Source organism: Coregonus lavaretus (genome assembly GCF_964263955.1).
Source record: "Coregonus lavaretus genome assembly, chromosome: 23".
NCBI classification, from domain to species: Eukaryota; Metazoa; Chordata; class Actinopteri; order Salmoniformes; family Salmonidae; genus Coregonus; species Coregonus lavaretus.
Genome location: NC_140010.1, coordinates 11,162,477 through 11,189,017, shown reverse-complemented (window position 1 = coordinate 11,189,017; position 26,541 = coordinate 11,162,477). Strand labels below are relative to the sequence as shown.

General features: G+C 45.9%; 1 protein-coding gene across 1 annotated transcript; it reads right to left on the bottom strand.

Moving 5' to 3' along the window:
* Nucleotides 1-22,375, bottom strand: LOC311098708 (uncharacterized protein). The gene is made up of 5 exons (XM_084139246.1): nt 21,648-22,375; nt 18,809-18,904; nt 13,211-13,316; nt 2,372-2,471; nt 1-2,184 (listed from the first exon to the last, which is right to left on the bottom strand). Exons 1-4 carry the CDS (start codon nt 22,162-22,164, stop codon nt 2,414-2,416), a joined length of 777 nt encoding a protein of 258 aa, XP_083995372.1. The 5' UTR covers nt 22,165-22,375; the 3' UTR covers nt 1-2,184; nt 2,372-2,413.
* Between the last annotated feature and the right edge of the window lie 4,166 nt (nt 22,376-26,541).

Sequence of the window (26,541 nt, the reverse complement as noted above, 5' to 3'; positions counted from 1 at the left end):
CAGGGCTCACAAGTATTTTTATTGTAAAAAATACATATAAAAACAACTGAGACATACAAAAGATTGGAGCTTAGATTGGAGTTTAGAAACAGTATAATGAACAAACAAAGACCAAGCCATTTAGAATTGCAATACATATTTACACTTTAATAAATAAACGGAATTGTTCTATTATACCAGAGAGAAGGCAGATTGTCCATATCTTGGGATGTAGATATCACTGTGTTGACCTTAAAAACATCATTGAATGTATCAACAATAACCTTCACAAAGCTCAAGGTCAAGGAGGAACAGAACCCTGTGATTTAACACCAAGAATGCAATACATAGAAAATATCATCCTTGGAGAAGACCTATGCTGCCGAGTAATAGCATATGTAAAAATGGAGGTATTGCACCACACAGCTAAAAGGGAAGAGTAGTAAAGTTATTAATCATCATCACCACAAACATTAACATTTATGCCTAATGATCGATTTCTCTCTTTTTTTTACACACATCCCCTACCACTGTTTCATGTCCACAGACGTACATACTTTTGGCGTAATAGTTATTTCTTTTTTTGGGGGGACGAAAGAGTAACATGCACAGGGCTGCCATCTAGGGGCAGGAAAGGTCGTAGCACCTCAGTTCAGAATGCAGGATGTGGGGCAAGAACTCTGGGATATCATCCAATAGGAATGCTGAACAGGGCTGATCCTCATGCTGGTCAACAGCAGTCCGGCCGTGCTCTGATCAGCTCACTGTAGCATCACTACTGATCCCCAGACTACACTACACCAGAGGAGCCTGGACAGACAAACCTCTCACCAGGCAAAGGCAGCCAAAACATAGGCAAAGGGAACTGTAACACATTTAATAATAATAATAATAATAATAATAATAATACAATGTCTATAAATCCTCTTATGGGGAAAGGGGGGTGGGGTAATACAATAATCACCCCATCAGCTGTTCGTTGCCTCCAGCGACGGGAATCATGGGATAGGCAAGGCAGCTGCCTCATGGCGTAATCATGCCCTTAAATACATCCTCCCTCCCATTCAGACATGAATGTAGGCAGCCAGATGGCCAGACTCGAGCACAGGACTACACCCCAGAGAGAGAGGCAGGGAGACATGATGACCCACAAACACCACCACATGCTTTCAGTACAACAGGCGGGGTGGGTCTCACAGAGGAGGGCCATGTCAAAGTAGCAGAATGTTCCTAAAAGTATCTGTGATAAAAACGATGTAGCACTATGATTAAAACTAGCGCTCTCACCCAGGGGGTATCAGGGCACTAAGTGCACACACACACACACACACACACACACACACCTCTCATGTATACAGCCAGTGAGAGGCCTGCAGTTCACCTCTGCTGTCCAGTCAGGCGCTGTCATCCGGACATTAGCTGGCCCCATTCGTCCACACCGCTATCACATACACACACTACCGTATGGTCATGACACCAGTGCTATGGCCTGGGAAATACCAACAACCTGCTACCGCTGCAGTAAAGGACCTAATACAGTGGTTTCAGCACCAACCAAACAAACTGACCTGCTCAGCCTTTAACTCAACAATCAACTCACACCCACCATCCTCCTGAAATGGGTCATGATAACAATAGAAAAACACCTACAATCACTATAGCAAACCCATCCACAAAATAAAGCCCTACGTTCCAACATCGGGCTATTAACAACAATGTATTTCAATATCTATGCATAAACAATTCATTTTTTCCAGAGCTGGGCTGTTTTTTTATGAACAGAAACATTTATCCACTGTAACGTGAATCTCTGCACAATATTGTTTTGCAGCATCATGAAAGATAAAATTACCTTTCCATATGGACAGTCCACATTAGGGTAAGAAGAATGCAGGATGCACAGAAACACATTTTCCTCATCTTGAGTTCCAAATGTCTTTCAGGGTACTGCCAACCTGGTATGATAATACCAGTCCAGCAGTTTAGGCTATAGTTTGGGCTACGTTGACAGAGGAGAGGTGGCCATCTATTCCAGGGGTGGTTATAGTGGTCTGAGTTGAGCTCAAATGGATTAAACCAGGTCCAAGATGGTAAAGTGGTCGTTGGTTGCAAACTTGTGGGGCTGTGTTGTTATTAGGAGCCTTGTCTCTGGTATTTATCATTGTCCTAGTATATTTGCTGCAATTGTAGATACATTGCAGTCTCCTGTGGGGAAAAAATCTAAAGTATGTCAGAAACGGATATATCCCTCTCATTTGGAATGTGCAATCCTTCATATAAAACTGAAATCTCTTCATATTCAAGTACATAATCTTGTGTCAACACTAACTTCTACCCAGTTGGGTAATGTGACATGGGGTTGGAACAAATGGGGTAATGAACACGTACGTACCTGAGTCAGGTGTGTCACTGAGCAGGACATGTGACCCATGAGTCAATCAAAAGGGTGTTCAGGACAGCAGGTCTTCACCTTGGCCCAGGAGTCAATACAGCTGGACAGAGAGACAGAACGACATGTAATGTAATGGCTATTTTCCCTTTTGATGATCACATATTCACTCATTTGTCAGGGACCATGCATAACATGCCTATTACAGCAACTCCTTTCCATCTGTGGTCCCAGGGTGGGACTTAACTACGACCATGGTACAGCTGACTCACTGTGAGACAGCATGATTAGAAACACTTGTTGTGGTTAGGGGTGTGAACGTTTAAATGAAATTGGGATCATTAGCGTTTAGAAAAAATCCCTAACCGAAAACAATGTTTTCCCCCACAAAATGTTAAGTTGTATAATTTTTATAAAACCAGGGATGAAGAGGCTAACTTTAGGCTACTTTGTTGAATATGTGAGATACAGATTACCAAGACATATGCGCAACGGCTCTTTCTGCCTGCCCCCTCCTCTCTCCCCCTCGCGCTGGCTCGCCTGCTCTTTCTCTTCGTTAATGATACAAATGTGTGTTCAGTTTTTGGTTTGTTGCGTGTAGAATATCCTAGCCTGCAGCAGTGGTCTAAGGCACTGCATCACAGTGCTTGAGGCATCACTACAGACCCGGGTTCGATCCCAGGCTGTGTCACAGCCGGCTGTGACTGGAAGACCCATGAGGCGGCGCACAATTGGCCCAGCGTCGTCTGGGTTAGGGGAGGGTTTGGCCGGCCGGGATTTCCTTGTCCCATGGCGCTCTAGCGACTCCTCGTGGCGGGCCGGGCGCCTGCAAGCTGACTTCGGTCGCCAGCTGGACGGTGTTTCCTCCGAAACATTGGTGCGGCTGGCTACCGGGTTAAGTAAGCAGTGTGTCAAGAAGCAGTGCGGCTTGGCAGGGTCATGTTTCAGAGGATGCATGACTCTCGACCTTCACCTCCCCCGAGTCCGTAGGGGAGTTGCAGCGATGGGACAAGACTAATTTGATATCACGAAAAGGGGGTAAATAGTACATTGATAATAGGGCCTTACTTTACTGAAATTGCGAGACACGTGCAAGCCAAGAAATTGCGACACAGCATTCATTGCGAGATACAGCTTTTGATTACCGGTAGATAGGCCTAGTGAATGGTTCTGACGGTCTGTCTGGTGGCCGACCTGCCTATACTGTGCCCCTCCCCTATCTATCCGTTCCTTCGCTAACTCGCTATGAAATATGCGAGTGTTTGTGTTGTCGAAAGTACAGGACCTAAATCAGTCTCCTCCGTTCCAAAAATACAAAATCTTAGGAGTCGATTGTTGGTGGAATTGAATCTTGACACTCAGAAATGGGAGTTGACACCGGGAGTCGACATGCAAGGAGTGGAGGAATCGATTATCCACCACTACGTCATCAACAGTTGGTAAAATAGCAGCGAAAGGCACGCGACAGCAACAAAGTCCTGTATGGCAATACATTCAGAAGTTAAATGAGAAGGTGGTGAAATACAAACTTATAAGAATCGTAGTACAGGTGCAATGCTTAACCATCTGAATGAGACGCACCATGAGACCCAAACAGTAGCTGGCAGGCGCTCAGGCCCCCAACAAGACATAAGACAGCTTCACATGAAAGAAGAGCGATAAGGGACGAAGTAGCCATGACTGCGGTAGATGGAACTGCATTGCCCCCTAGCGGCCATTTGCAGGACAATATTTTGCCTTTTGAATTCACATACAATTTCATACTTTTTTTCGTATCTTTTTAAATGAAGAAAACAATGGCATTTTAAAACGTTAACCTCTTAAGGAGCGGACCCTTTTTTCCCCAATTTTCACCTAAAATGACATACCCAAATCTAACTGCCTGTAGCTCAGGACCTGAAGCAAGGATATGCATATTCTTGATACCATTTGAAAGGAAACACTTTGAAGTTTGTGGAAATGTGAAATTAATGTAGGAGAATATAACACATTAGATCTGGTATTTTTTTTACTCATCTTTGAAATGCAAGAGAAAGGCCACAATATAATAGTGCAGTTTAGGGGCAATTTCGATTTTGCCCACTAGATGGCAGCAGGGTGTGTGCAAAGTTTCAGATTGATCCAGTGAAGCATTGCAATACTGGACTATTTTGTATCAAGTCTGCGAAAACGTCCCGAATTGGTCAATTGATACATTTTCAAGTACATAACTATAGAGAATATACAAAAATGATATGGTAATACAAAATGTAAGTTTACACACTCCCAGGAATGTCATACATGATGGATCATTAGCTGATACATGTCACGGATTCTGCCGAAACTGCCCTTCCTTCTGGCTCGGGCAGGCTTCGGCGTTCGTCATCACCGGAGTACTAGCTGCTGCCGCTCTGTGTTATATGTTTCTATGTTCATTTGATTGTTGTCTCTTGTTGCACACCTGTTCCCTATTATGTTAGTTTGTCTTCCCTATTTAACCTGTTCACGTCCACTGTGTGGTGTGCGTGTTTATTTGCTTGTACGAGTGTCATTTTGTGAGCGGGTTTGCTCCTCCCTTGTTGTTGGAGGTTTTTTTGCTTGTATTTCTTTACTACTCAGTAAAGTGGTTCTTCATCTCATTCTGTGTCCTGCGCTTGACTCTGGCCTACCGCATTCCACCGACATTCGTGACAGAAACACGCACCACTATGGAGTCAGCAGGAGCAGCCGGAGTAACCGAGACGATGGAGGAACGAGTCCAACGTCAGGAATTAATGATTCAGACTCTCGGGGTCACCATGGAACGAGTGTTCCAGACAATGGAATGATGAGAGAGAGGTGGTATCCCGTCACCATCTCCAACCACTCAACCACCTACCACACTGGTCACCGCTTCGCCATCTGGGTCCAGTGGGATTCGGCTCTCGCTCCCGAGGGCATATGACGGAACACCTGCCGGGTGCCAGGGATTTCTCCTCCAGGTCGAGCTTTACCTGGCCACCATTCACCCGGCGCCCTCGGGATACGAGAGCGTGTCCGCCCTCGTCTCCTGTCTATCGGGGAAGGCGCTGGAATGGGCCAACGCCGAGTGGGGAGGAATAGACGCAAGTACTGTCCGCTACGAGGATTTCACCCGCCGCTTCCGGGCGGTATTCGATCATCCACCAGAGGGGAGAGCGGCGGGTGAACGTCTGTTCCACCTACGACAGGAGATGAAGAGCGCGCAGGAGTTTGCGCTGGAATTCAGAACTTTAGCAGCCAGCGCGGGATGGAATGAGAGGGCCCTGATCGACCATTATCACTGCAGCTTAAGGGAGGACGTCCGTCGGGAGCTGGCCTGCAGGGACACCGATCTCACCCTGGACCAACTGGTGGACATGTCCATCAGGTTGGATAACCTGTTGGCAGCCCGCGGACGTTCTGATCAGGGGCCGTCCATTCCATCCCCCAGCACCTCCGAGCCTACCCCCATGGAGCTCAGAGGTGCTGCGGTTAGGGAGACAGGGAGAAGAACCGTCCCCTGCACCAACTGTGGCCGCAGAGGACACACTGCTGGTCGGTGCTGGGGAGGGTCCTCAGGAGGTCGAGGCAGCAGGCAGGGCACTGGTCGACCGTCTCAGGTGAGTAGGCACCCGACTCACCCAGAGCCTCCTGTTGCTAATTTGAGTATTGATATTGTTTTTCCAGAATTTCCCCCCCATTCCCAGCATAAGGCGCTAGTAGATTCAGGCGCGGCTGGGAATTTTATTGATCACCAGTATGCTCGTAGTTTAGAGATTCCTAATGTGTCTGTTGATAAACCTTTCCCTGTGCACGCATTAGATAGTCGCCCGTTAGGGTCAGGCATAATCAGGGAGGTCACCACCCCACTTCTGATGAGGACGCAGGGGGGTCATGAGGAGAGGATTAGCCTCTATCTGATTGATTCTCCTGCGTATCCTGTGGTGTTGGGACTTCCCTGGTTAACCATTCATGACCCCACGATTTCATGGCAACAGAGGGCTCTTAAGGGATGGTCCGGTCAGTGTTCAGGGAGGTGTGTAGGAGTTTCCTTGGGGGCAACTACGGTGGAAAGTCCAAACCAGGTTTCCACTATGCACATTCCTGCCGAGTATGCCGATTGGGCTATCGCCTTCAGTAAAAAGAGGGCGACTAAATTACCACCCCATCGTCCGGGGGATTGCGCGATAAATCTCCAGGTAGGAGCTGCACTTCCCTGGAGTCACGTGTATCCTTTGTCTCAGGAGGAGAGGGCGGCTATGGAGACATATGTCGCCGAGTCTCTGAGACAGGGATACATTCGGCCATCCACTTCACCTGTCTCCTCAAGTTAATTTTTTGTGAAGAAGGAGGATGGTGGTTTACGCCCGTGCATTGATTACCGTAGCTTAAATCAGATTACCATCAAGTACAGCTATCCATTACCCCTGATAGCTAGTATGACGGAATCATTGCACAGGGCACACTTCTTCACAAAATTGGATCTCAGGAGCGCGTACAACCTAGTGCGTATCCGGGAGGGAGATGAGTGGAAGACGGCATTTAGTACCACCTCTGGACATTATGAGTATCTTGTCATGCCATACGGGTTATGAATGCTCCATCAGTCTTCCAATCATTTGTGGATGAGATTTTCAGGGACCTGCACGGACAAGGGGTAGTGGTGTATATTGATGACATACTTATATACTCCACTACAAGGGCCGAGCATGTGTCCCTGGTCCGTAAAGTGCTTGGAAGACTGTTGGAGCATGACCTGTATGCTAAGGCAGAGAAATGCCTGTTCTTTCAGGAATCCATCTCCTTCCTAGGGTACCACATGTCCGCGTCTGGGGTGAGGATGGAGAGTGACCGCATTTTGGCCATGCGTAATTGGGCGACTCCAACCACGGTAAAGGACGTGCAGCGTTTCTTGGGGTTTGTCAACTACTACCGGAGGTTTATCCGGGGCTTTGATCAGGTAGCGGCTCCCATTACCTCGTTGCTAAAGGGGGGACCGGTGCGTCTGCGGTGGTCAACTGAGGCGGACAGGGCTTTTAGTCGCCTGAAGGACCTGTTTACCTCGGCTCCAGTGCTGGCTCATCCGGATCCCTCCTTGGCCTTCACGGTTGAGGTGGACGCATCCGAGGCTGGGATAGGCGCTGTACTTTCTCAGCGCTCGGGCACGCCACCCAAGCTCCGCCCCTGTGCTTTCTTTTCGAAGAAGCTCAGCCCGGCGGACCGCAACTATGATGTGGGGGACCGGGAGTTGTTGGCGGTGGTCAAAGCCCTGAAAGCGTGGAGACATTGGCTTGAGGGGGCTAAACACCCTTTTCTCATTTTGACTGACCACCGCAATCTGGAGTACATCCGAGCGGCGAAGAGGTTAAACCCTCGCCAGGCAAGGTGGTCCATGTTTCTAACCAGTTTTGTTTTCACCCTTTCTTACAGGCCAGGCTCCCAGAATGCTAAGGCAGATGCTCTGTCCCGACTGTATGACACGGAGGAGAGTTCCGTGGAGCCCACTCCCATACTTCCGGCGTCGTGTCTGGTGGCACCGGTGGTGTGGGAGGTTGACGCGGACATCGAGCGGGCGTTACGTAACGAACCCTCTCCTCCCCAGTGTCCAGAGGGTCGTAAGTACGTAACCGCTGGAGGTCCGCGATCGTTTGATCTATTGGGCTCACACGTCACCCTCCTCTGGTCACCCTGGCATCGGTCGGACAGTGACCTGTCTTAGTGGGAAGTACTGGTGGCCCACCTTAGCCAAGGACGTGAGGGTTTATGTTTACTCCTGCTCGGTGTACGCCCAGCGTAAGGCTCTTAGACACCTGCCCAGAGGAAAATTACAACCCCTACCCATTCCACAACGACCGTGGTCTCACCTATCGGTGGATTTTATGACTGATCTTCCTCCCTCAAGAGGGAACACAACCATCCTGGTCGTTGTGGATCAGTTTTCTAAGTCCTGTCGCCTCCTTCCTCTGCCCGGACTCCCTACGGCCCTACAAACTGCCAAGGCCCTTTTTACACACTTCTTCCGGCACTACGGGGTGCCTGAGGATATAGTGTCTGATCGGGGTTCCCAATTCACCTCAAGGGTTTGGAGGGCGTTCATGGAACGGTTGGGGATCTTGGTTAGCCTTACCTCAGGTTTTCACCCCGAGAGTAACGGTCAGGTGGAGAGAATTAACCAGGAGGTGGGTAGGTTTCTGAGGTCATATTGCCAGGACCGACGAGGGGAGTGGTCGGTTTTCCTACCCTGGGCAGAGATGGCTATAAACTCCAACCGGCACTCCTCAACTGACCTCACTCCTTTCCAGTGTGTGTTAGGTTATCAGCCGGCCCTGGCACCGTGGCATCAGAGCCAGATCGAGGTACCTGCGGTGGACGAGTGGGTTCGGCGCTCGCAGGAGACCTGGGACGCTGCACATGAACGCCTGCAGCGGGCCATCAGGCGTCAGAAGGCGAGCGCCGACCGCTACTGCAGTGAAGGTCTGGCTCTCGACCCGAAACCTGTCCCTTCGCCTGCCCTGCCGGAAGTTGGGTAGGCGGTTTGTGGGCCCATTTAAAGTCCTGAGGAGATTGAACGAGGTATGTTATAGGTTACAGCTTCCTATTAATTATCGTATTAACCCCTCGTTCCATGTGGGGGGGGGGGGGGGGGGGGGGGGTACTGTCACGGATTCTGCCGAGACTGCCCTTCCTTCTGGCTCGGGCAGGCTTCGGCGTCACCGGAGTACTAGCTGCTGCCGCTCTGTGTTATATGTTTCTATGTTCATTTGATTGTTGTCTGTTGTTGCACACCTGTTCCCTATTATGTTAGTTTGTCTTCCCTATTTAACCTGTTCACGTCCACTGTGTGGTGTGCGTGTTTATTTGCTTGTACGAGTGTCATTTTGTGAGCGGGTTTGCTCCTCCCTTGTTTTGGAGGTTTTTTGCTTGTATTTCTTTACTACTCAGTAAAGTGGTTCTTCATCTCATTCTGTGTCCTGCGCTTGACTCTGGCCTACCGCATTCCACCGACATTCGTGACAATACACTAACTTTCTAGATGGCCGGGCAGGGTGGGTCTGGAGCCAGAGACAGCAGGGGTTCAAACTGTAGAACACAGTTTCTACATTTGAATATAAAAATTGATTTTATCAAAAAAATTATGCCACATTTTATCTCTGGGACCCTTAGGATGACAAATCAGAGCAAGATTACTGAATGTAAGTATCTTATTTACCTTCAGAGGTGAATGTATCAAACCAGTTGCCGTGATTAGTTTTATGTTGTTGTGCACGCTCCTCAAACAATAGCATGGTATTTTTTCACTGTAATAGCTACTGTAAATTGGACAGTGCAGTTAGATTAGCAAGAATGTAAGCTTTCTGCCCATTTAAGACATGTCTATGTCCTGGAATGTTTGCTAATCACATTAGCGCACTTTAGCTCAACCGTCCCGTAGAGCAGGGTTCTTCAATTCCGGTCCTGGAGGGCCGAAACACCTCTGTTTTTCATCCTCTCCTTCTAATCAGGGGCTAATTCAGACCTGGGACACCAGGTGAGTGCAATTAACTACCAGGTAGAAATAAAAAACAGAAGTGTTTCGGCCCTCCAGGACCGGAATTGAAGAACCCTGCCGTAGAGGTTAAGAAATGTTTCCCATTTGTCATATGCCTTGTTGTGGTTACTGTATTTCTTGCAAAAGAGGTTCACACCTCAAGAGACTTCCTGGTCAAAGAGAGGTGAATGACTTACGATAAGGAAAAAAAATTAAGAGGTTATTGACGAAGAGTTCTTCAATGGAGCTTTTAGTGATACACAAAAATGACCAAAAGTATGTGGACACCTGCTTGTCAAAAATCTAGGGCAGGTAGTGTTCTCCTGGCATCAGCCAAACCCAGATTCGTAATTCAGACTGCCAGATGGTGAAGCGTGATTCATCACTCCAGAAAATGCGTTTCCACTGCTCCTGAGTCCAATGCCGGCGAGCTTTACACCACTCCAGGCGATGCTTGGCATTGCGCATGGTGATCTTAGGCTTGTGTGCGGCTGCTCAGCCATGGAAACTGATTTTATGTTGCTCCCAACAAACAGTTATTGTGCTGATGTTGCTTCCAGAGGCAGTTTGGAACTCGGTAGGGAGTGTTGCAATCGAGGACAGACGATTTTTACGCGCTACGCGCTTCAGCACTCGGCGGTCCCGTTCTGTGAGCTTGTGTGGTCTACCACTTCGCAGCTGAGCCGTTGTTGCTCCTAGATGTTTCCACTTCACAATAACAGCACTTACAGTTAACTGGAGCAGCTCTAACAAGGCAGAAATTTGACGAACTGACTTGTTGGAAAGGTGGCATCCTATGACGGTGCCACGTTGAAAGTCACAGCGCTCCAGAAAGGCCATTCTACTGCCAGTGTTTGTCTATGGTGATTGCATGGCTGTGTATTCGATTGTATACACCTGTCAGCAACGGTGAGGCTGAAATAGCCAAATCCACTCATTTGAAGGGGTGTCCACATACATTTGTATATATAGTGTATATTAAAGATAAATTGCGGGATGAGAAACCATTACTGGATTTCTTTGGGCGTGTTTATGTTAATTAAAATTAGTGCATTATGGACTAAGGTGCCATTTGAGACGCATCTATTGTGTGTATTAATAATAAAAAAAAGTGGTCAGATGACGCAGATGCTAAGCTACAGGACTGTTTTGCTAGCATAGACTGGAACATGTTCCGGGATTCTTCAGATAGCATTGAGGAGTACACCACATCAGTCACTGGCTTCATCAATAAGTGCATCAATGATGTCGTCCCCACAGTGACCGTACGTACATACCCCAACCAGAAGCCATGGATTACAGGAAACATCCGCACTGAGCTAAAGGGTAGAGCTGCCGCTTTCAAGGAGCGGGACTCTAACCCGGACGCTTATAAGAAATTCCGCTATGCCCTCCGACGAACCATCAAACAGGCAAAGAGTCAATACAGGACTAAGATTGAATCGTACTACACCGGCTCTGATGCTCGTCGGATGTGGCAGGGCTTGAAAACTATTACAGACTACAAAGGGAAGCACAGCCGCGAGCTGCCCAGTGACACAAGACACCCAGACGAGCTAAACCACTTCTATGCTCGCATCGAGGCAAGCAACACTGAAGCATGCATGAGAGCACCAGCTGTTCTGGATGACTATGTGATCACGCTCTCCGTAGCCGATGTGAGTAAGACTTTTAAGCAGGTCAACATTCACAAGGCCGCAGGGCCAGACGGATTACCAGGACGTGTACTCCGAGCATGTGCTGACCAACTGGCAAGTGTCTTCACTGACATTTTCAACATGTCCCTGACTGAGTCTGTAATACCAACATGTTTCAAGCAGACCACCATAGTCCCCGTGCCCAAGGACACTAAGATAACCTGCCTAAATGACTACCGACCCGTAGCACTGACGTCTGTAGCCATGAAGTGCTTTGAAAGGCTGGTCATGGCTCACATCAACACCATTATCCCAAAACCCTAGACCCACTCCAATTTGCATACCGCCCCAACAGATCCACAGAGGATGCAATCTCTATTGCACTCCACACTGCCCTTTCCCACCTGGACAAGAGGAACACCTACGTGAGAATGCTATTCATTGACTACAGCTCAGCATTCAACACCATAGTGCCCTCAAAGCTCATCACTAAGCTAAGGATCCTGGGACTAAACACCTCCCTCTGCAACTGGATCCTGGACTTCCTGATGGGCCGCCCCCAGGTGGTAAGGGTAGGTAACAACACATCTGCCACACTGATCCTCAACACGGGGCCCCTCAGGGGTGCGTGCTCAGTCCCCTCCTGTACTTCCTGTTCACCCTTGACTGCATGGCCAGGCACGACTCCAACACCATCATTAAGTTTGCCGACGACACAACAGTGGTAGGCCTGATCACAGACAACGATGAGACAGCCTATAGGGAGGAGGTCAGAGACCTGGCCATGTGGTGCCAGGATAACAACCTCTCCCTCAACGTGACCAAGACAAAGGAGATGATTGTGGACTACAGGAAAAAAAAGAGGACTGAGCACGCCCCCATTCTCATCGACGGGGCTGTAGTGGAACAGGTTGAGAGCTTCAAGTTCCTTGGTGTCCACGTCACCAACAAACTATCATGGTCCAAACACACCAAGACAGTCGTGAAGAGGGCACGACAAAGCCTATTCCCCCTCAGGAGACTGAAAATATTTGGCATGGGTCCTCAGATCCTCAAAAAAATTATACAGCTGCACCATCGAGAGCATCCTGACTGGTTGCATCACCGCCTGGTATGGCAACTGCTTGGCCTCCGACCGCAAGGCACTACAGAGGGTAGTGCGTACGGCCCAGTACATCACTGGGGCCAAGCTTCCTGCCATCCAGGACCTCTATACCAGGCGGTGTCAGAGGAAGGCCCTCAAAATTGTAAAAGACTCCAGCCACCCTAGTCATAGACTGTTCTCTCTGCTACCGCACGGCAAGCGGTACTGGAGTGCCAAGTCTAGGTCCAAAATACTTCTCAACAGCTTCTACCCTCAAGCCATAAGACTCCTGAACAGCTAATCATGGCTACCCCCCCCCCCCCCCCCAAATGCACTGTTGGTTAAGGGCCGTAAGTAAGCATTTCACTGTAATGTCTGCACCTGTTGTATTCGGCGCATGTGGCCAATAAAATTTGATTTGATTTGATATTATTCTAGGGCCCCGTGTAGCTCAGTTGGTAGAGCATGGCGTTTTCAACGCCAGGGTTGTGGGTTCGATTCCCACGGGGGGCCAGTATGAAAAATGTATGCACTCACTAACTGTAAGTCGCTCTGGATAAGAGCGTCTGCTAAATGATTAAAATGTAAATGTATTAAATCCTCAGTGTAATTACCTCTTGTGGTAGACACAGAGGCAGGCCAGCCGGGCGATGGTCTCTCCCTGCTGCAGCTCGTCCAGACAGATGGAACACTCACCGCTGTCCTTACTCAGCACGTCCGCTGAGAATACCACACACACATCACAGAAATGACAGTTAAACAAAATAGTGAGCACGTCCGCTGAGACGACAGTTTGTGTAATAGACTGTAATAACACCACTGTCATGACAAGACGTGAGTATTACATTTAGCATGCAATGTCAACCCTTTCTCTGGGTGAATGTAAAGACAGTAGGGCTGGGAATTGCCAGGGACCTCACGATACGATATTATCACGATACTTAGGTGCAAATACTAGGGTTGAATGGCAGGAACCCGGTTACCGGGATTTACCGCCCAAAACCACTCCCTTTTCCCGGGATAAATAACTGTGAGAAATAGGTAAATTAGAATAAATTATGTACATGAACAGCATGGCGTGAAATGGAACTGTTAAATTATATGCAATGTCTAAAAATGGCTTCTCTACAGCCTCTGCATGATGAATCAACGCTCAGGGTGGGGACAGACAGCCATAGTCTATGCTACAGTAATATAAAGACCGAAAGCGTGTCGAATTTACCCATCTGGTTTTCGGGGGTGACCTTGTTTTTTAACTGTAAAGATTGCACTTTTTTAATTGCAGCTGCAAAGTTTTAAAACAGCCTATCACTCGAATATCGTTGCTTTAAATCAGTGCACGCGGGAGCACTCTCTCGCATTGTTTCTTTCTCTCAACTCCATTTAAATTGCTTCCAAAATAGATAATCCTGTTCTAGATTGATACATAGCCCTTTATACAGTCGTGGTCAAAAGTTTTGAGAATGACACAAGTATTGTCTCCACAAAGTTTGCTGCCTCAGTGTTGGTGATGGCGATTTGCATATACTCCAGAATGTCATGAAGAGTGATCAGATGAATTGCAAAGTCCCTCTTTGCCATGAAAATGAACTTAATCCCCAAAAAACATTTCCACTGCATTTCAGCCCTGCCACAAAAGGACCAGCTGCCATCATGTCAGTGATTGTCTCGTTAACACAGGTGAGAGTGTTGACGAGGACAAGGCTGGAGATCACTCCGTCATGCTGATTGAGTCAGAATAACAGACTGGAAGCTTTAAAAAGGAGGGTGGTGCTTGAAATCATTGTTCTTCCTCTGTGAACCATGGTTACCTGCAAGGAAACACGTGCCGTCATCATTGCTTTGCATAAAAAGGGCTTCACAGGCAAGGATATTGCTGCTAGTAAGATTGCACCTAAATCAACCATTTATCGGATCATCAAGAACTTCAAGGAGAGAGGTTCAATTGTTGTGAAGAAGGCGTCAGGGCGCCCAAGAATGTCCAGCAAGTGCCAGGACCATCTCCTAAAGTTGATTCAGCTGCAGGATCGGGGCACCACCAGTGCAGAGCTTGCTCAGGAATGGCAGCAGGCAGGTGTGAGTGCATCTGCACGCACAGTGAGGCGAAGACTTTTGGAGGTGGCCTGGTGTCAAGAAGGGCAGCAAAGAAGCCACTTCTCTCATGGAAAAACATCAGGGACAGACTGATATTCTGCAAAAGGTACAGGGATTGGACTGCTGAGGACTGGGGTAGAGTCATTTTCTCTGATTAATCCCCTTTCCGATTGTTTGGGCCATCCGGAAAACACCTTGTTCGGAGAAGACAAGGTGAGCGCTACCATCAGTCCTGTGTCATGCCAACAGTAAAGCATCCTGAGACCATTCATGTGTGGAGCTGCTTCTCAGCCAAGGGAGTGGGCTCACTCACAATTTTGCCTAAGAACACAGCCATAAATAAAGAATGATACCAACACATCCTCAGAGAGCAACTTCTCCCAACCATCCAAGAACAGTTTGGTGACGACCAATGCCTTTTCCAGCATGATGGAGCACCTTGCCATAAGGCAAAGGTGATAACTAAGTGGCTCGGGGAACAAAACATCAACATTTTGGGTCCATGGCCAGGAAACTCCCCAGACCTTAATCCCATTGAGAACTTGTGGTCGATTCTCAAGAGGCGGGTGGACAAACAAAAACCCACAACTTCTGACAAACTCCAAGCATTGATTAGGCAAGAATGGGCTGCCATCAGTCAGGATGTGGCCCAGAAGTTAATTGACAGCATGCCAGGGCGGATTGCAGAGGTCTTGAAAAAGAAGGGTCAACACTGCAAATATTGACTCTTTGCATAAACTGAATGTCATTGTCAATGAAAGCCTTTGGCGCTTATGGATTACTTGTAATTATACTTCAGTGTACCATAGTAACTACTGACAAAGATCTAAGAACACTGAAGCAGCAAACTTTGTGGAGACCTATCCTTGTGTCATTCTCAAAACTTTTGACCACGACTGTACAGTTGAAGTCGGAAGTTTACATACACTTAGGTTGGAGTCATTAAAACTCGTTTTTCAACCACTCCACAAATTTCTTGTTAACAAACTATAGTTTTGGCAAGTCAGTTAGGACTTGTGAATGATAATTGTTTACAGACAGATTATTTCACTTATAATTCACTGTATCACAATTCCAGTGGGTCATAAGTTTACATACACCAAGTTGACTGTGCCTTTCAACAGCTTGGAAAATTCCAGAAAATTATGTCATGGCTTTAGAAGCTTCTGATAGGCTAATTGACATCATTTGAGTCAATTGGAGGTGGATCTGTGGAAACATTTCAAGGCCTACCTTCAAACTCAGTGCCTCTTTGCTTGACATCATGAGAAAATCAAAAGAAAATCAGCCAAGACGTCAGAAAAGAAATTGTAGACCTCCACAAGTCTGGTTCATCCCTGGGAGCAATTTCCAAACGCCTGAAGGTACCACGTTCATCTGTACAAACAATAGTACGCAAGTATAAACACCATGGGACCACGCAGCAGTCATACCGCTCAGGAAGAAGAAGCGTTCTGTCTCCTAGAGATGAACGTACTTTGGTGTGAAAAGTGCAAATCAATCCCAGAACAACAGCAAAGGACCTTGTGAAGATGCTGGAGGAAACAGGTCCAAAAGTATCTACATCCACAGTAAAACGAGTCCTATATCGACATAACCTGAAAGACCGCTCAGCAAGGAAGAAGCCACTGCTCCAAAACCGCCATAAAAAAGCCAGACTACGGTTTGCAAGTGCACATGGGGACAGATATCGTACTTTTTGGAGAAATGTCCTCTGGTCTGATGAAACAAAAATAGAACTGTTTGGCCATAATGACCATTGCTATGTTTGGAGGAAAAAGGGGGTCCTTGCAAACCGAAGAACACCCTCCCAACTGTAAAGCACGGGGGTGGCAGCATCATGCTGTGGGGGTGCTTTGCTGCAGGAGGGACTGGTGCGCTTCACAAAATAGATGGCATCATGAGGAAGGAAAATTATGTGGATATATTGAAGCAACATCTCAAGACATCAGTCAGGAAGTTAAAGCTTGGTCGCAAATGGGTCTTCCAAATGGACAATGACCCCAAGCATACTTCCAAAGTTGTGGCAAAATGGCTTAAGGACAACAAAGTGAAGGTATTGGAGTGGCCATCACAAAGCCCTGACCTCAATCCTATAGAAAATATGTGGGCAGAACTGAAAAAGCGTGTGCGAGCAAGGAGGCCTACAAACCTGACTCCGTACACCAGCTCTGTCAGCAGGAAAGGGCCAAAATTCATCCAACTTATTGTGGGAAGCTTGTGGAAGGCTACCCGAAACGTTTGACCCAAGTTAAACAATTTAAAGGAAATGCTACCAAATACTAATTGAGTGTATGTAAACTTCTGACCCAATGGGAATGTGATGAAATAACTAAAAGCTTAAATAAATCACTCTCTACACTATTATTCTGACATTTCACATTCTTAAAATAAAGTGGTGATCCTAACTGACCTTAGACAGGGAATATTTACTAGGATTAAATGTCAGGAATTGTGAAAAACTGAGTTTAAATATATTTGGCTATGGTGTATGTAAACTTCCGACTTCAACTGTATATATAGATTTCCTTGCCTACCTCTTTCAGGTAATAAATTAAATGCAGTATTAGCCTTATATTTAGCTAATTAATGATGGCTTATGCATAATAAGCTTCTAATTTATAGCCTCTGTCTCTTGCGCAAAACGCAAGCACCTGTGCTCCACTGCCCTCTCTCCTTATAAAACGCTCCTTAGCTCTTGGAGTCCCATGCAGGAAAAGCTAGACTAGAATAGCTTGCTGGACATTATTTTTTTAGCATTTCTTATACCCCTAGACTATTTGAAGAGGGACGCAAGCTCTTTTTTGCTGAATGTTAAATACAGCAGCCAATAGAATTCAAGGTTAGTTTGAAAGAAGAGCGAACGTGCGATGGCGATAGGCTATAGCAGTTCATTTATTCAGACCCATAACCATTCAATCTTCGTGAAGAGAAATGAAAGCCTTCTGCATCTAATTCTAGTCCTATATTATTAAAGGATGTTATTAGAATGATTAAGATAAGGACAACGAAACGTATTTCATTCAACTGTTGAAAGCGAGGAAGGAATTAAGCAACAATAGAGAGAGAACGAGGAGGTAGGCTAATAACAATAGGGGAAATATTATGAAAAGGTATATGTGTCAGCCAACTAATTATACAAATAGGCCCTATTATATTTCAAAATTAAAATCTAATTCGCTAGCCTATACTTGTAACTTTGTAGGCCGCATGTGCTGCACCAGAATCACATGTTCTATTCTGCTTTATCATGGTTTGAACGATGTACGTCATTCCAGTCCATATAATACAGTATAATACAATACAGTAATACATTTCACACTCAAAAAGATGAACCTACTGGAGCTAGTTTAATTTATTTTCCCAAGAGAGCATATAGCTAGCTACATCTATGGGCTTTTATGTTTTTATGTCGTGCCTAATGTGCAGTAGCCTATAGATGTATTGGATAACGGCACAATCCTTTGGGATTTTTTGGGCTTGGGCTCATTAAATGTCATTAATGTAAGGCTCATAAAATGTATTTAATATATGGCTCATCAGGCTCCGGTAGCATCAGGTTTGAATTTCCATGCTGATCAAAGCTCTAATCAAATCCAGACATATGTATATGCTTTATAATGCTTCTGAATGACACTTCCGGTTTTGGAAATACCGGGTTATACGGGAGAAAAGTGATTTAATCTCGGGATGGAACATTTGTAAAATACCGGGAAAATATTAAACCCTAGCTGATACGAAATGTATTGCAATTCTCACGTTTCTATATGTATTGCGAGTCAATACTGCAATTTTATTGTGATTTGATGTTCCAAACATATTGGGGTAGCTTAATGGTTAAGAGCGTTGGGCCAGTAACTGAAAGGTTGCTGGTTCGAATCCCCGAGCCGGCAAGGTGGAAATATCTGCCATTCTGCCGTTGAGCATGGCAGTTAACCCCAACAACAACTGCTCCCTGGGTGCAGATGACGTGGACGTCGATTAAGGCAACTCTCCGATTCAGAGGGGTTGGGTTAAATGCGTAAGACACATTTTAGTTGAATGCATTCAGTTGTGCAACTGACTAGGTATCCCCCTTCTTTTATTACTCACTATATCTGCTGAAGAGAGATACTTACTGTTGTAAGGGAGAGGGGGAGATGTGAGGCAGCTCAACAGGTGATCCTCAATTCTGCCACCCGGGAAAGGCTTGGAGCAGAACGGACAGCGGATATCTGGGGAGGAGACGACAACATGTTTAACAACAACACATTAGAAAAACAAAAGAGGGGAGATGATCAAATCCACTAGTCCATCATGCATGCCATGGGTCTTCAGTAGATGTTGACATTTGCATTTGTGTGATCAGCGTGTCATCATGACGATGAACTCAGGTCAACTGACCCATGATTAGTTTTCCAGTCATCATCATTCAACCAGACCAGGCCGTCACGCATAAGAAGAGGAGTCCAGCCTCGGGGATGGGATGATGTGGGGGAGAGCGTTCCCAGTTGGCCTACATTTCCTCTCCCTCTCTGGCCCTGCTGTCAGCCATGCCCAAGTGAGGACTTTGACCCATTTCCTAGACTTGCTCGGGGCTGCGTTTGTGTGTTATGGCTCGTGGGAAAATAAATCTAACGCCCTGTTTGGGCAGGGGTCTCACTCGCATACAACCACGTCTGTCCATCTGTTGAATGAATAACGTAGGCCTACACTGAGATTCTTTGTCAGTCAGGGACTGGCCATATTGGAAACGTCCCTAGCTACCATAAGTCAATGTAGTTTGTTGAGAGTGATGCATGGGCTATTGTTAGAGAGATCATTGATGAATCTCCAATGAATTCATGGGTGTGCTGCATTCTGAAATTGTCGACGCAGTCAGTTTGTAATACTACTGTATTAGCTAGCTGATCTATTAACAGCAGCCTGATTGTTACAACTTAAAACAATGGGTTCTGCTGTAATAAGTCAAGTAGCTTGTAAGCACGAGAGAAGATCATCCCTCCAAGAATGCAGGTTCAGTAGTAAGCCTAGCCAATTTGTGTCACGTCTCTCATATACCATAGAACAGATGTTTTTGCCCTAGCCTAATAGAGAATGTTTTTTTTTTTGTAGGCACTAACTCCACCATGGCTCTTTGGCCGAAGCCTATAGGGAAATGAATGAGGGTTTTCGAAGGTTTTGGGATAAACACAGAAAATAAGGTAAATACAGGCTTAGGAGATCTTATAGATTTTGTTCTATGAGATTTTGTTCAATCAGCTAACGTCACTTTTTGAAGCGTTTATGTAATCAAAACAAGCACATAAAGGCTGACTGATATTATCTCATAGAACAAAACGTATAAGATTCCTAGCCTGTGTTAACTTCAGACCTTATTTTCAGCGTTTATCTAATCAAATCAAGCTTTATTTATACAGCACATTTCAGACATGGAATGCAACGCAATGTGCTTTACAGGAAAAAACTAATAAAAAACAACAACACACTAGATAAAAAACTAAAGAAGGACACAAACTGAACAACTAAGAAGCACCCTAAGGAAAATCAAAGCTAAAAAAATATGTGTTTTAAGATCTCTTAAATATGTCCACAGTTTCAGCCACCCTGACTGGCAGGCTATTCCAGAGGCTGGGGGCATAATAACTAAAGGCTGCCTCTCCATGCCTCTTGGTCCTAGGCTTTGGGATAGTTAAAACGCCAGTGCCAGAGGACCTGAGGGACCTTCTGGGTACATAACTTAAAAGCATGTCTGACATGTATTGGGGTGCACAATAGTGGATTGATTTAAAAAGCAATAGAATCATCTTAAAATAAATTATAAAACTCACAGGCAGCCAGTGCAGTGACCTTAAAACATGTGTAATGTGTGCTCTCTGTCTGGTATTGGTCAGTAACCATGCTGCAGCATTCTGTATGTTTTGCAGTTGACCAATGGCTTTCTTGGGTAGGCCAAACAGGAGAGCATTACAGTAGTTAAGCCTGCTTGTAATAAAAGCATAGATGAGACTCTCTGTATTAGCCTGAGAGAGAAACAGCCGCACCATGGCAATGTTCCTCGGGTGGTAAAAAGCTATTTTGGTCACATTCCTAATGTGCGATTAGAAATTTAGTTAAGAATCTAAATTAACACCTCCGTTTTTTTACCTGGTGTTGTGTCTTTATTGCCGGTGAAATAAAATGTGCGGCTAGATTCTCTCTGTGCTTTGGCTCCAACAATAAGTACCTCGGTTGTCTTGACTTAGCTGGAGGAAGTTGTGAGCCATCCAAGTACTTAAATCACTAATAGTCTAATAATTTATCCACGAAGCTAAAATCATCTGGTGACACATTAATGTAAAGTTGTATATCGTCTGGGTAGCAGTGAAAATCAATGCTGTGCTTTCTGATAACGCTGCCAAGGGGTAACATATATACACTGAACATTACATCGGACCCCATGCATTTCCCCAACAGGAATGGCTGGACGAACCAGATATAACTAATTTCAGTTTTGTCGGACCACAAGCTGGCAAGCTCTATATCAGGGGAGCATTTCACAGTGTTTTTGTTCATTTACATTTACATTTTAGTCATTTAGCAGACGCTCTTATCCAGAGTGCATACATTATTTTTTTTATATACTTTTTTTTTTATACTGGCCCCCCGTGGGAAACGAACCCACAACCCTGGCGTTGCAAACGCCATGCTCTACCAACTGAGCTACATCCCTGCCGGCCATTCCCTCCCCTACCCTGGACGACGCTGGGCCAATTGTGCGCCGCCCCATGGGTCTCCAGGTCGCGGCCGGCTACGACAGAGCCTGGATTCGAACCAGGATCTCTAGTGGCACAGCTAGCACTGCGATGCAGTGCCTTAGACCACTGTTCGCACTGTTTGTGTGTGATGAAGAGTATGGGTGTCAAATCTGCCAAAAGAGAAAATAGGAACAGCAACTTAAAACAATACACAAAAAAGGGTGGTCACTTATAAACTTACTGCCATGTCGGTTGTTGACACGGTAGAGGCCAATCCAAGCCTCCGACACCGGGCGCTGATGGATGCCTCTCATCCGTGCGGATCTTGCGCTGACGTTGCGCCCGGAAGAGTGTCGATTACCGGGTAAACGTTCAGAGAAAGTGCGGTGAGGCACGTGGCCTGTCTCCTCTCCAGGCAGATGTTCCCCGTTTACAGAACCCTCGGGACTGCTATTGCAGTCTTCCTCGAGTTTGCATTCGCTGTTGTCTTCTGATGGTGATGATGGGCTGATGGACGGGTGGCTGTTGCGGTCGGCGGGGCTTCCATCGGAGCTCGCCTGTTGCCCCATGTCCGAATCGCTGCCCTCCTCCGATCGGCTACGGTTGGTCTCTGAATCGTCAAAACTCCCCGAAAAGTCTACCATAAGACGGGTGGGCCTATTGCACCGTGGTCGTCGATAGGAATCCCGCTTTATGTCATCTTTCCCGAAAGCCGAAGGCACTGGGTCCTCTTGTAAACGACTAGCTCTTGTCCCCATCTCTTTCGTTGAGAGCAGTTAGCTACCCAGCAAGTTTAGCTAACACGGCTAGCTAGCTAACGTTACCTAAACTAGCTTTCCCAGTAACTTTACAGACCACAAAACAGGATATTTTAGATGGTGTTATTCTCGAAATGTGTATTTAAAATTCTTCCCACGATCTCTTAAATTATATTTGTTCTATAAATAGATTACTGTCTAACGGTTGATATCCCTCGTCTGTCTTTACTGCAGCAGCGGAAGTGAGTTCAGTTTCTTCTTCTTCGCATCATGGCGTGCTCACATTTTATTTGTGCATGTCGCCACCTACTGTGCGGTAGTGTTTGGTCAATCACGTTACATTTTGTGACACAAAAATAAAAAGGGGGGAAAGGAAAAAATTGCACCACCAACTAACCCTACGCATATACAGTCAAACGTTTGGACACCCCTACTCATTCAAGGGTTTTTCTTTATTTTTACTATTTTCTACATTGTAGAATAATAGTGACGACATCAATACTATGAAATAACACATATGGAATCATGTAGTAACCAAAAAAGTGTTAAACAAATCAAAATACATTTTATATTTTATATTTGTCAAAGCAGCCACCCTTTGCCTTGATGACAGCTTTGCACACTCTTGGCATTCTCTCAACCAGCTTCATGAGGTAGTCACCTGGAAATGCATTTCAATTAACAGGTGTGCCTTGTTAAAAGTTAATTTGTGCAATTTATTTCCTTCTTAATGTGTTTGAGCCAATCAGTTGTGTTGTGACAAGGTAGGGGTGGTATACAGAAGATAGCCCTATTTGGTAAAAGACCAAGTCCATATTATGGCAAGAACAGCTCAAATAAGCAAAGAGAAACGACAGTCCATCATTACTTTAAGACATGAAGGTCAGTCAATACGGAACATTTCAAGAATTTTGAACGTTTCTTCAAGTGGAGTCACAAAAAACATCAAGCGCTATGATGGAACTAGCTCTCATGCGGACCGCCACAGGAAAGGAAGACCCAGAGTTACCTCTGCTGCAGAGGATAAGTTCATTAGAGTTAACTGCACCTCAGATTGCAGCCCAAATAAATGCTTCACAGAGTTCAAGTAACAGACACATCGTAACATCAACTGTTCATAGGAGACTGTGAATCAGGCATTCATGGTCGAATGGCTGCAAAGAAACCACTACTAAAGGACACCAATAATAAGAAGAGACTTGCTTGGGCCAAGAAACACAAGAAATTGACATTAGACTGGTGGAAATCTGTCCTTTGGTCTGATGAGTCCAAATATGAGATTTTTGGTTCTAACCGCCGTGTCTTTGTGAGACGCAGAGTAGGTGAACGGATGATCTCTGCATGTATGGTTCCCACCGTGAAGCATGGAGGAGGAGGTGTGATGGCGTGGGAGTGCTTTGCTGGTGACACTGTCTGTCATTTCTTTAGAATTCAAGGCACACTTAACCAGCATGGCTACCACAGCATTCTGCAGCAAAACGCCATTTAATCTGGTTTGCGCTTAGTGGGACTACCCTTTGTTTTTCAACAGGACAATGACCCAACACACCTCCAGGCTGTGTAAGGGCTATTTGATCAAGAAGGAGAGTGATGGAGTGCTGCATCAGATGACCTGGCCTCCACAATCCCCCGACCTCAACCCAATTGAGATGGTTTGGGATGAGTTGGACCGTAGAGTGAAGGAAAAGCAGCCAACAAGTGCTCAGCTGGTTGAGAGAATGCCAAGAGTGTGCAAAGCTTTCATCAAGGTAAAGGGTGGCTGCTTTGAAGAATCTAAAATCAATAATATATTTTGATTTGTTTAACCCTTTTTTGGTTACTACATGATTCCATGTGTTATTTCATAGTTTTGATGTCTTCACTATTATTCTACAATGTAGAAAACAGCAAAAATATAGAAAAACCTTGGAATGAGTAGGTGTGTCCAAACTTTTCACTGGTACTGTATACCACTATTTAATAAAAATCACCACCCCATTCCACTACTTTGACCCTAACTGATCCTATACGAAGCTGACGGCATGAGAGGACGGCACTCTTTCGTTCAACACACCTTGTAACTCTTCTGCAGTAATACCTCGTACACCCAAGTACAGTCGTGGTCAAAAGTTGAGAATTACACAAGTATTGGTCTCCACAAAGTTTGCTGCTTCAGTGTTCTTAGATCTTTATGTCAGTAGTTACTATGGTACACTGAAGTATAATTACAAGTATTCCATAAGTGTCAAAGGCTTTCATTGACAATGACATTCAGTTTATGCAAAGAGTCAATATTTGCAGTGTTGACCCTTCTTTTTCAAGACCTCTGCAATCCGCCCTGGCATGCTGTCAATTAACTTCTGGGCCACATCCTGACTGATGGCAGCCCATTCTTGCCTAATCAATGCTTGGAGTTTGTCAGAAGTTGTGGGTTTTTGTTTGTCCACCTGCCTCTTGAGGATCGACCACAAGTTCTCAATGGGATTAAGGTCTGGGGAGTTTCCTGGCCATGGACCCAAAATGTCGATGTTTTGTTCCCTGAGCCACTTAGTTATCACTTTTGCCTAATGGCAAGGTGCTCCATCATGCTGGAAAAGGCATTGGTCGTCACCAAACTGTTATTGGATGGTTGGGAGAAGTTGCTCTCTGAGGATGTGTTGGTACCATTCTTTATTTATGGCTGTGTTCTTAGGCAAAATTGTGAGTGAGCCCACTCCCTTGGCTGAGAAGCAACCCCACACATGAATGGTCTCAGGATGCTTTACTGTTGGCATGACACAGGACTGATGGTAGCGCTCACCTTGTCTGTGTTTTCCAGATGGCCCAAACAATCGGAAAGGGGATTAATCAGAGAAAAGGACTCTACTCCAGTCCTCAGCAGTCCAATCCCTGTACCTTTTGCAGGATATCAGTCTGTCCCTGATGTTTTTCCATGAGAGAAGTGGCTTCTTTGCTGCCCTTCTTGACACCAGGCCACCTCCAAAAGTCTTCGCCTCACTGTGCGTGCAGATGCACTCACACCTGCCTGCTGCTATTCCTGAGCAAGCTCTGCACTGGTGGTGCCCCGATCCCGCAGTTGAATCAACTTAAGGAGATGGTCCTGGACTTTCTTGGGCGCCCTGACGCCTTCTTCACAACAATTGAACCTCTCTCCTTGAAGTTCTTGATGATCCGATAAATGGTTGATTTAGGTGCAATCTTACCAGCAGCAATATCCTTGCCCGTGAAGCCCTTTTTGTGCAAAGCAATGATGACGGCACGTGTTTCCTTGCAGGTCAATATGGTTGACAGAGGAAGAACAATGATTTCAAGCACCACCCTCCTTTTAAAGCTTCCAGTCTGTTATTCTGACTCAATCAGCATGACAGAGTGATCTCCAGCCTTGTCCTCGTCAACACTCTCACCTGTGTTAACGAGACAATCCCTGACATGATGGCAGCTGGTCCTTTTGAGGCAGGGCTGAAATGCAGTGGAAATGTTTTTTGGGGATTAAGTTCATTTTCATGGCAAAGAGCGACTTTGCAATTAATTGCAATTAATCTGATCACCCTTCATGACATTCTGGAGTATATGCAAATTGCCATCATCAACACTGAGGCAGAAAACTTTGTGGAGACCAATACTTGTGTCATTCTCAAAACATTTGACCACTGCTGCTGCCACCACAACATCTATATTCTGTGATTTACATTCAATTTTTTGCAGTACAATTGATAACCATGGCAATGAATGCTAAGAAGCCAACCTTACTGAAGCACAAATTTGTATCACTTTGTATTGGCCTAGGCTTACTACTCACCCTTGACCCATCATCCTCTACTCTCTTCACTGCCTCAGCATACGACACCTTCTGTTCTACTCTGACCCTGGCAACCTAAACCTGTTTCTCTCGCACCAGGCACTTCTGATCCCCAGCAACATGGGCACCCCCACAACTGCAACAGTTTTTTCCACCGATACTACACATTTGTCCCATGCCCTCCTGCACCCTTCTCACATCTCGGAATCTCCCTCCTACACACTGCTGCAACATTACCATAAGCTTGGCATCTGTAACCCTTTAGTGGGTTCGGCACAAAAGCTCTCACTGGATAACTAACATATATACGAACAGGACTTCATCAGGTAAAGACTCTGCTTCAAAACTCTAAAGGACAGACAGTGTCTTCTCAGTTTCACCACGCTCGCCACCGGGTCGCATCAAACGGCCGGCATCACATACACAGGGAATTTTCTATTTCTGTTCCTCCACCTCAACACTTAACGCCACCCAAATAATAATTCATTTCAAAGGCGCCCTGCTCCGGAGAACAAAGCAAGTCACAGGTCTTGTCCTTAGTCGTGTGACGCGAAGTGCCCGCTCCCTCTTGACGGAAGAAACACAGAAAATCATCACAA

Bases quoted from the DNA above. Each gene is read 5' to 3' on its own strand.
- LOC311098708 (XM_084139246.1), bottom strand. From the start codon at position 22,164: ATGGGGACAAGAGCTAGTCGTTTACAAGAGGACCCAGTGCCTTCGGCT. The intron at 13,317-18,808 runs GTAAGTATCTCT...TGGTATTCTCAG, and splicing joins TCCCCCTCTCCCTTACAACA to CGGACGTGCTGAGTAAGGAC. The intron at 2,472-13,210 runs GTAATTACACTG...CTCTCTGTCCAG, and splicing joins CTCTGTGTCTACCACAAGAG to CTGTATTGACTCCTGGGCCA.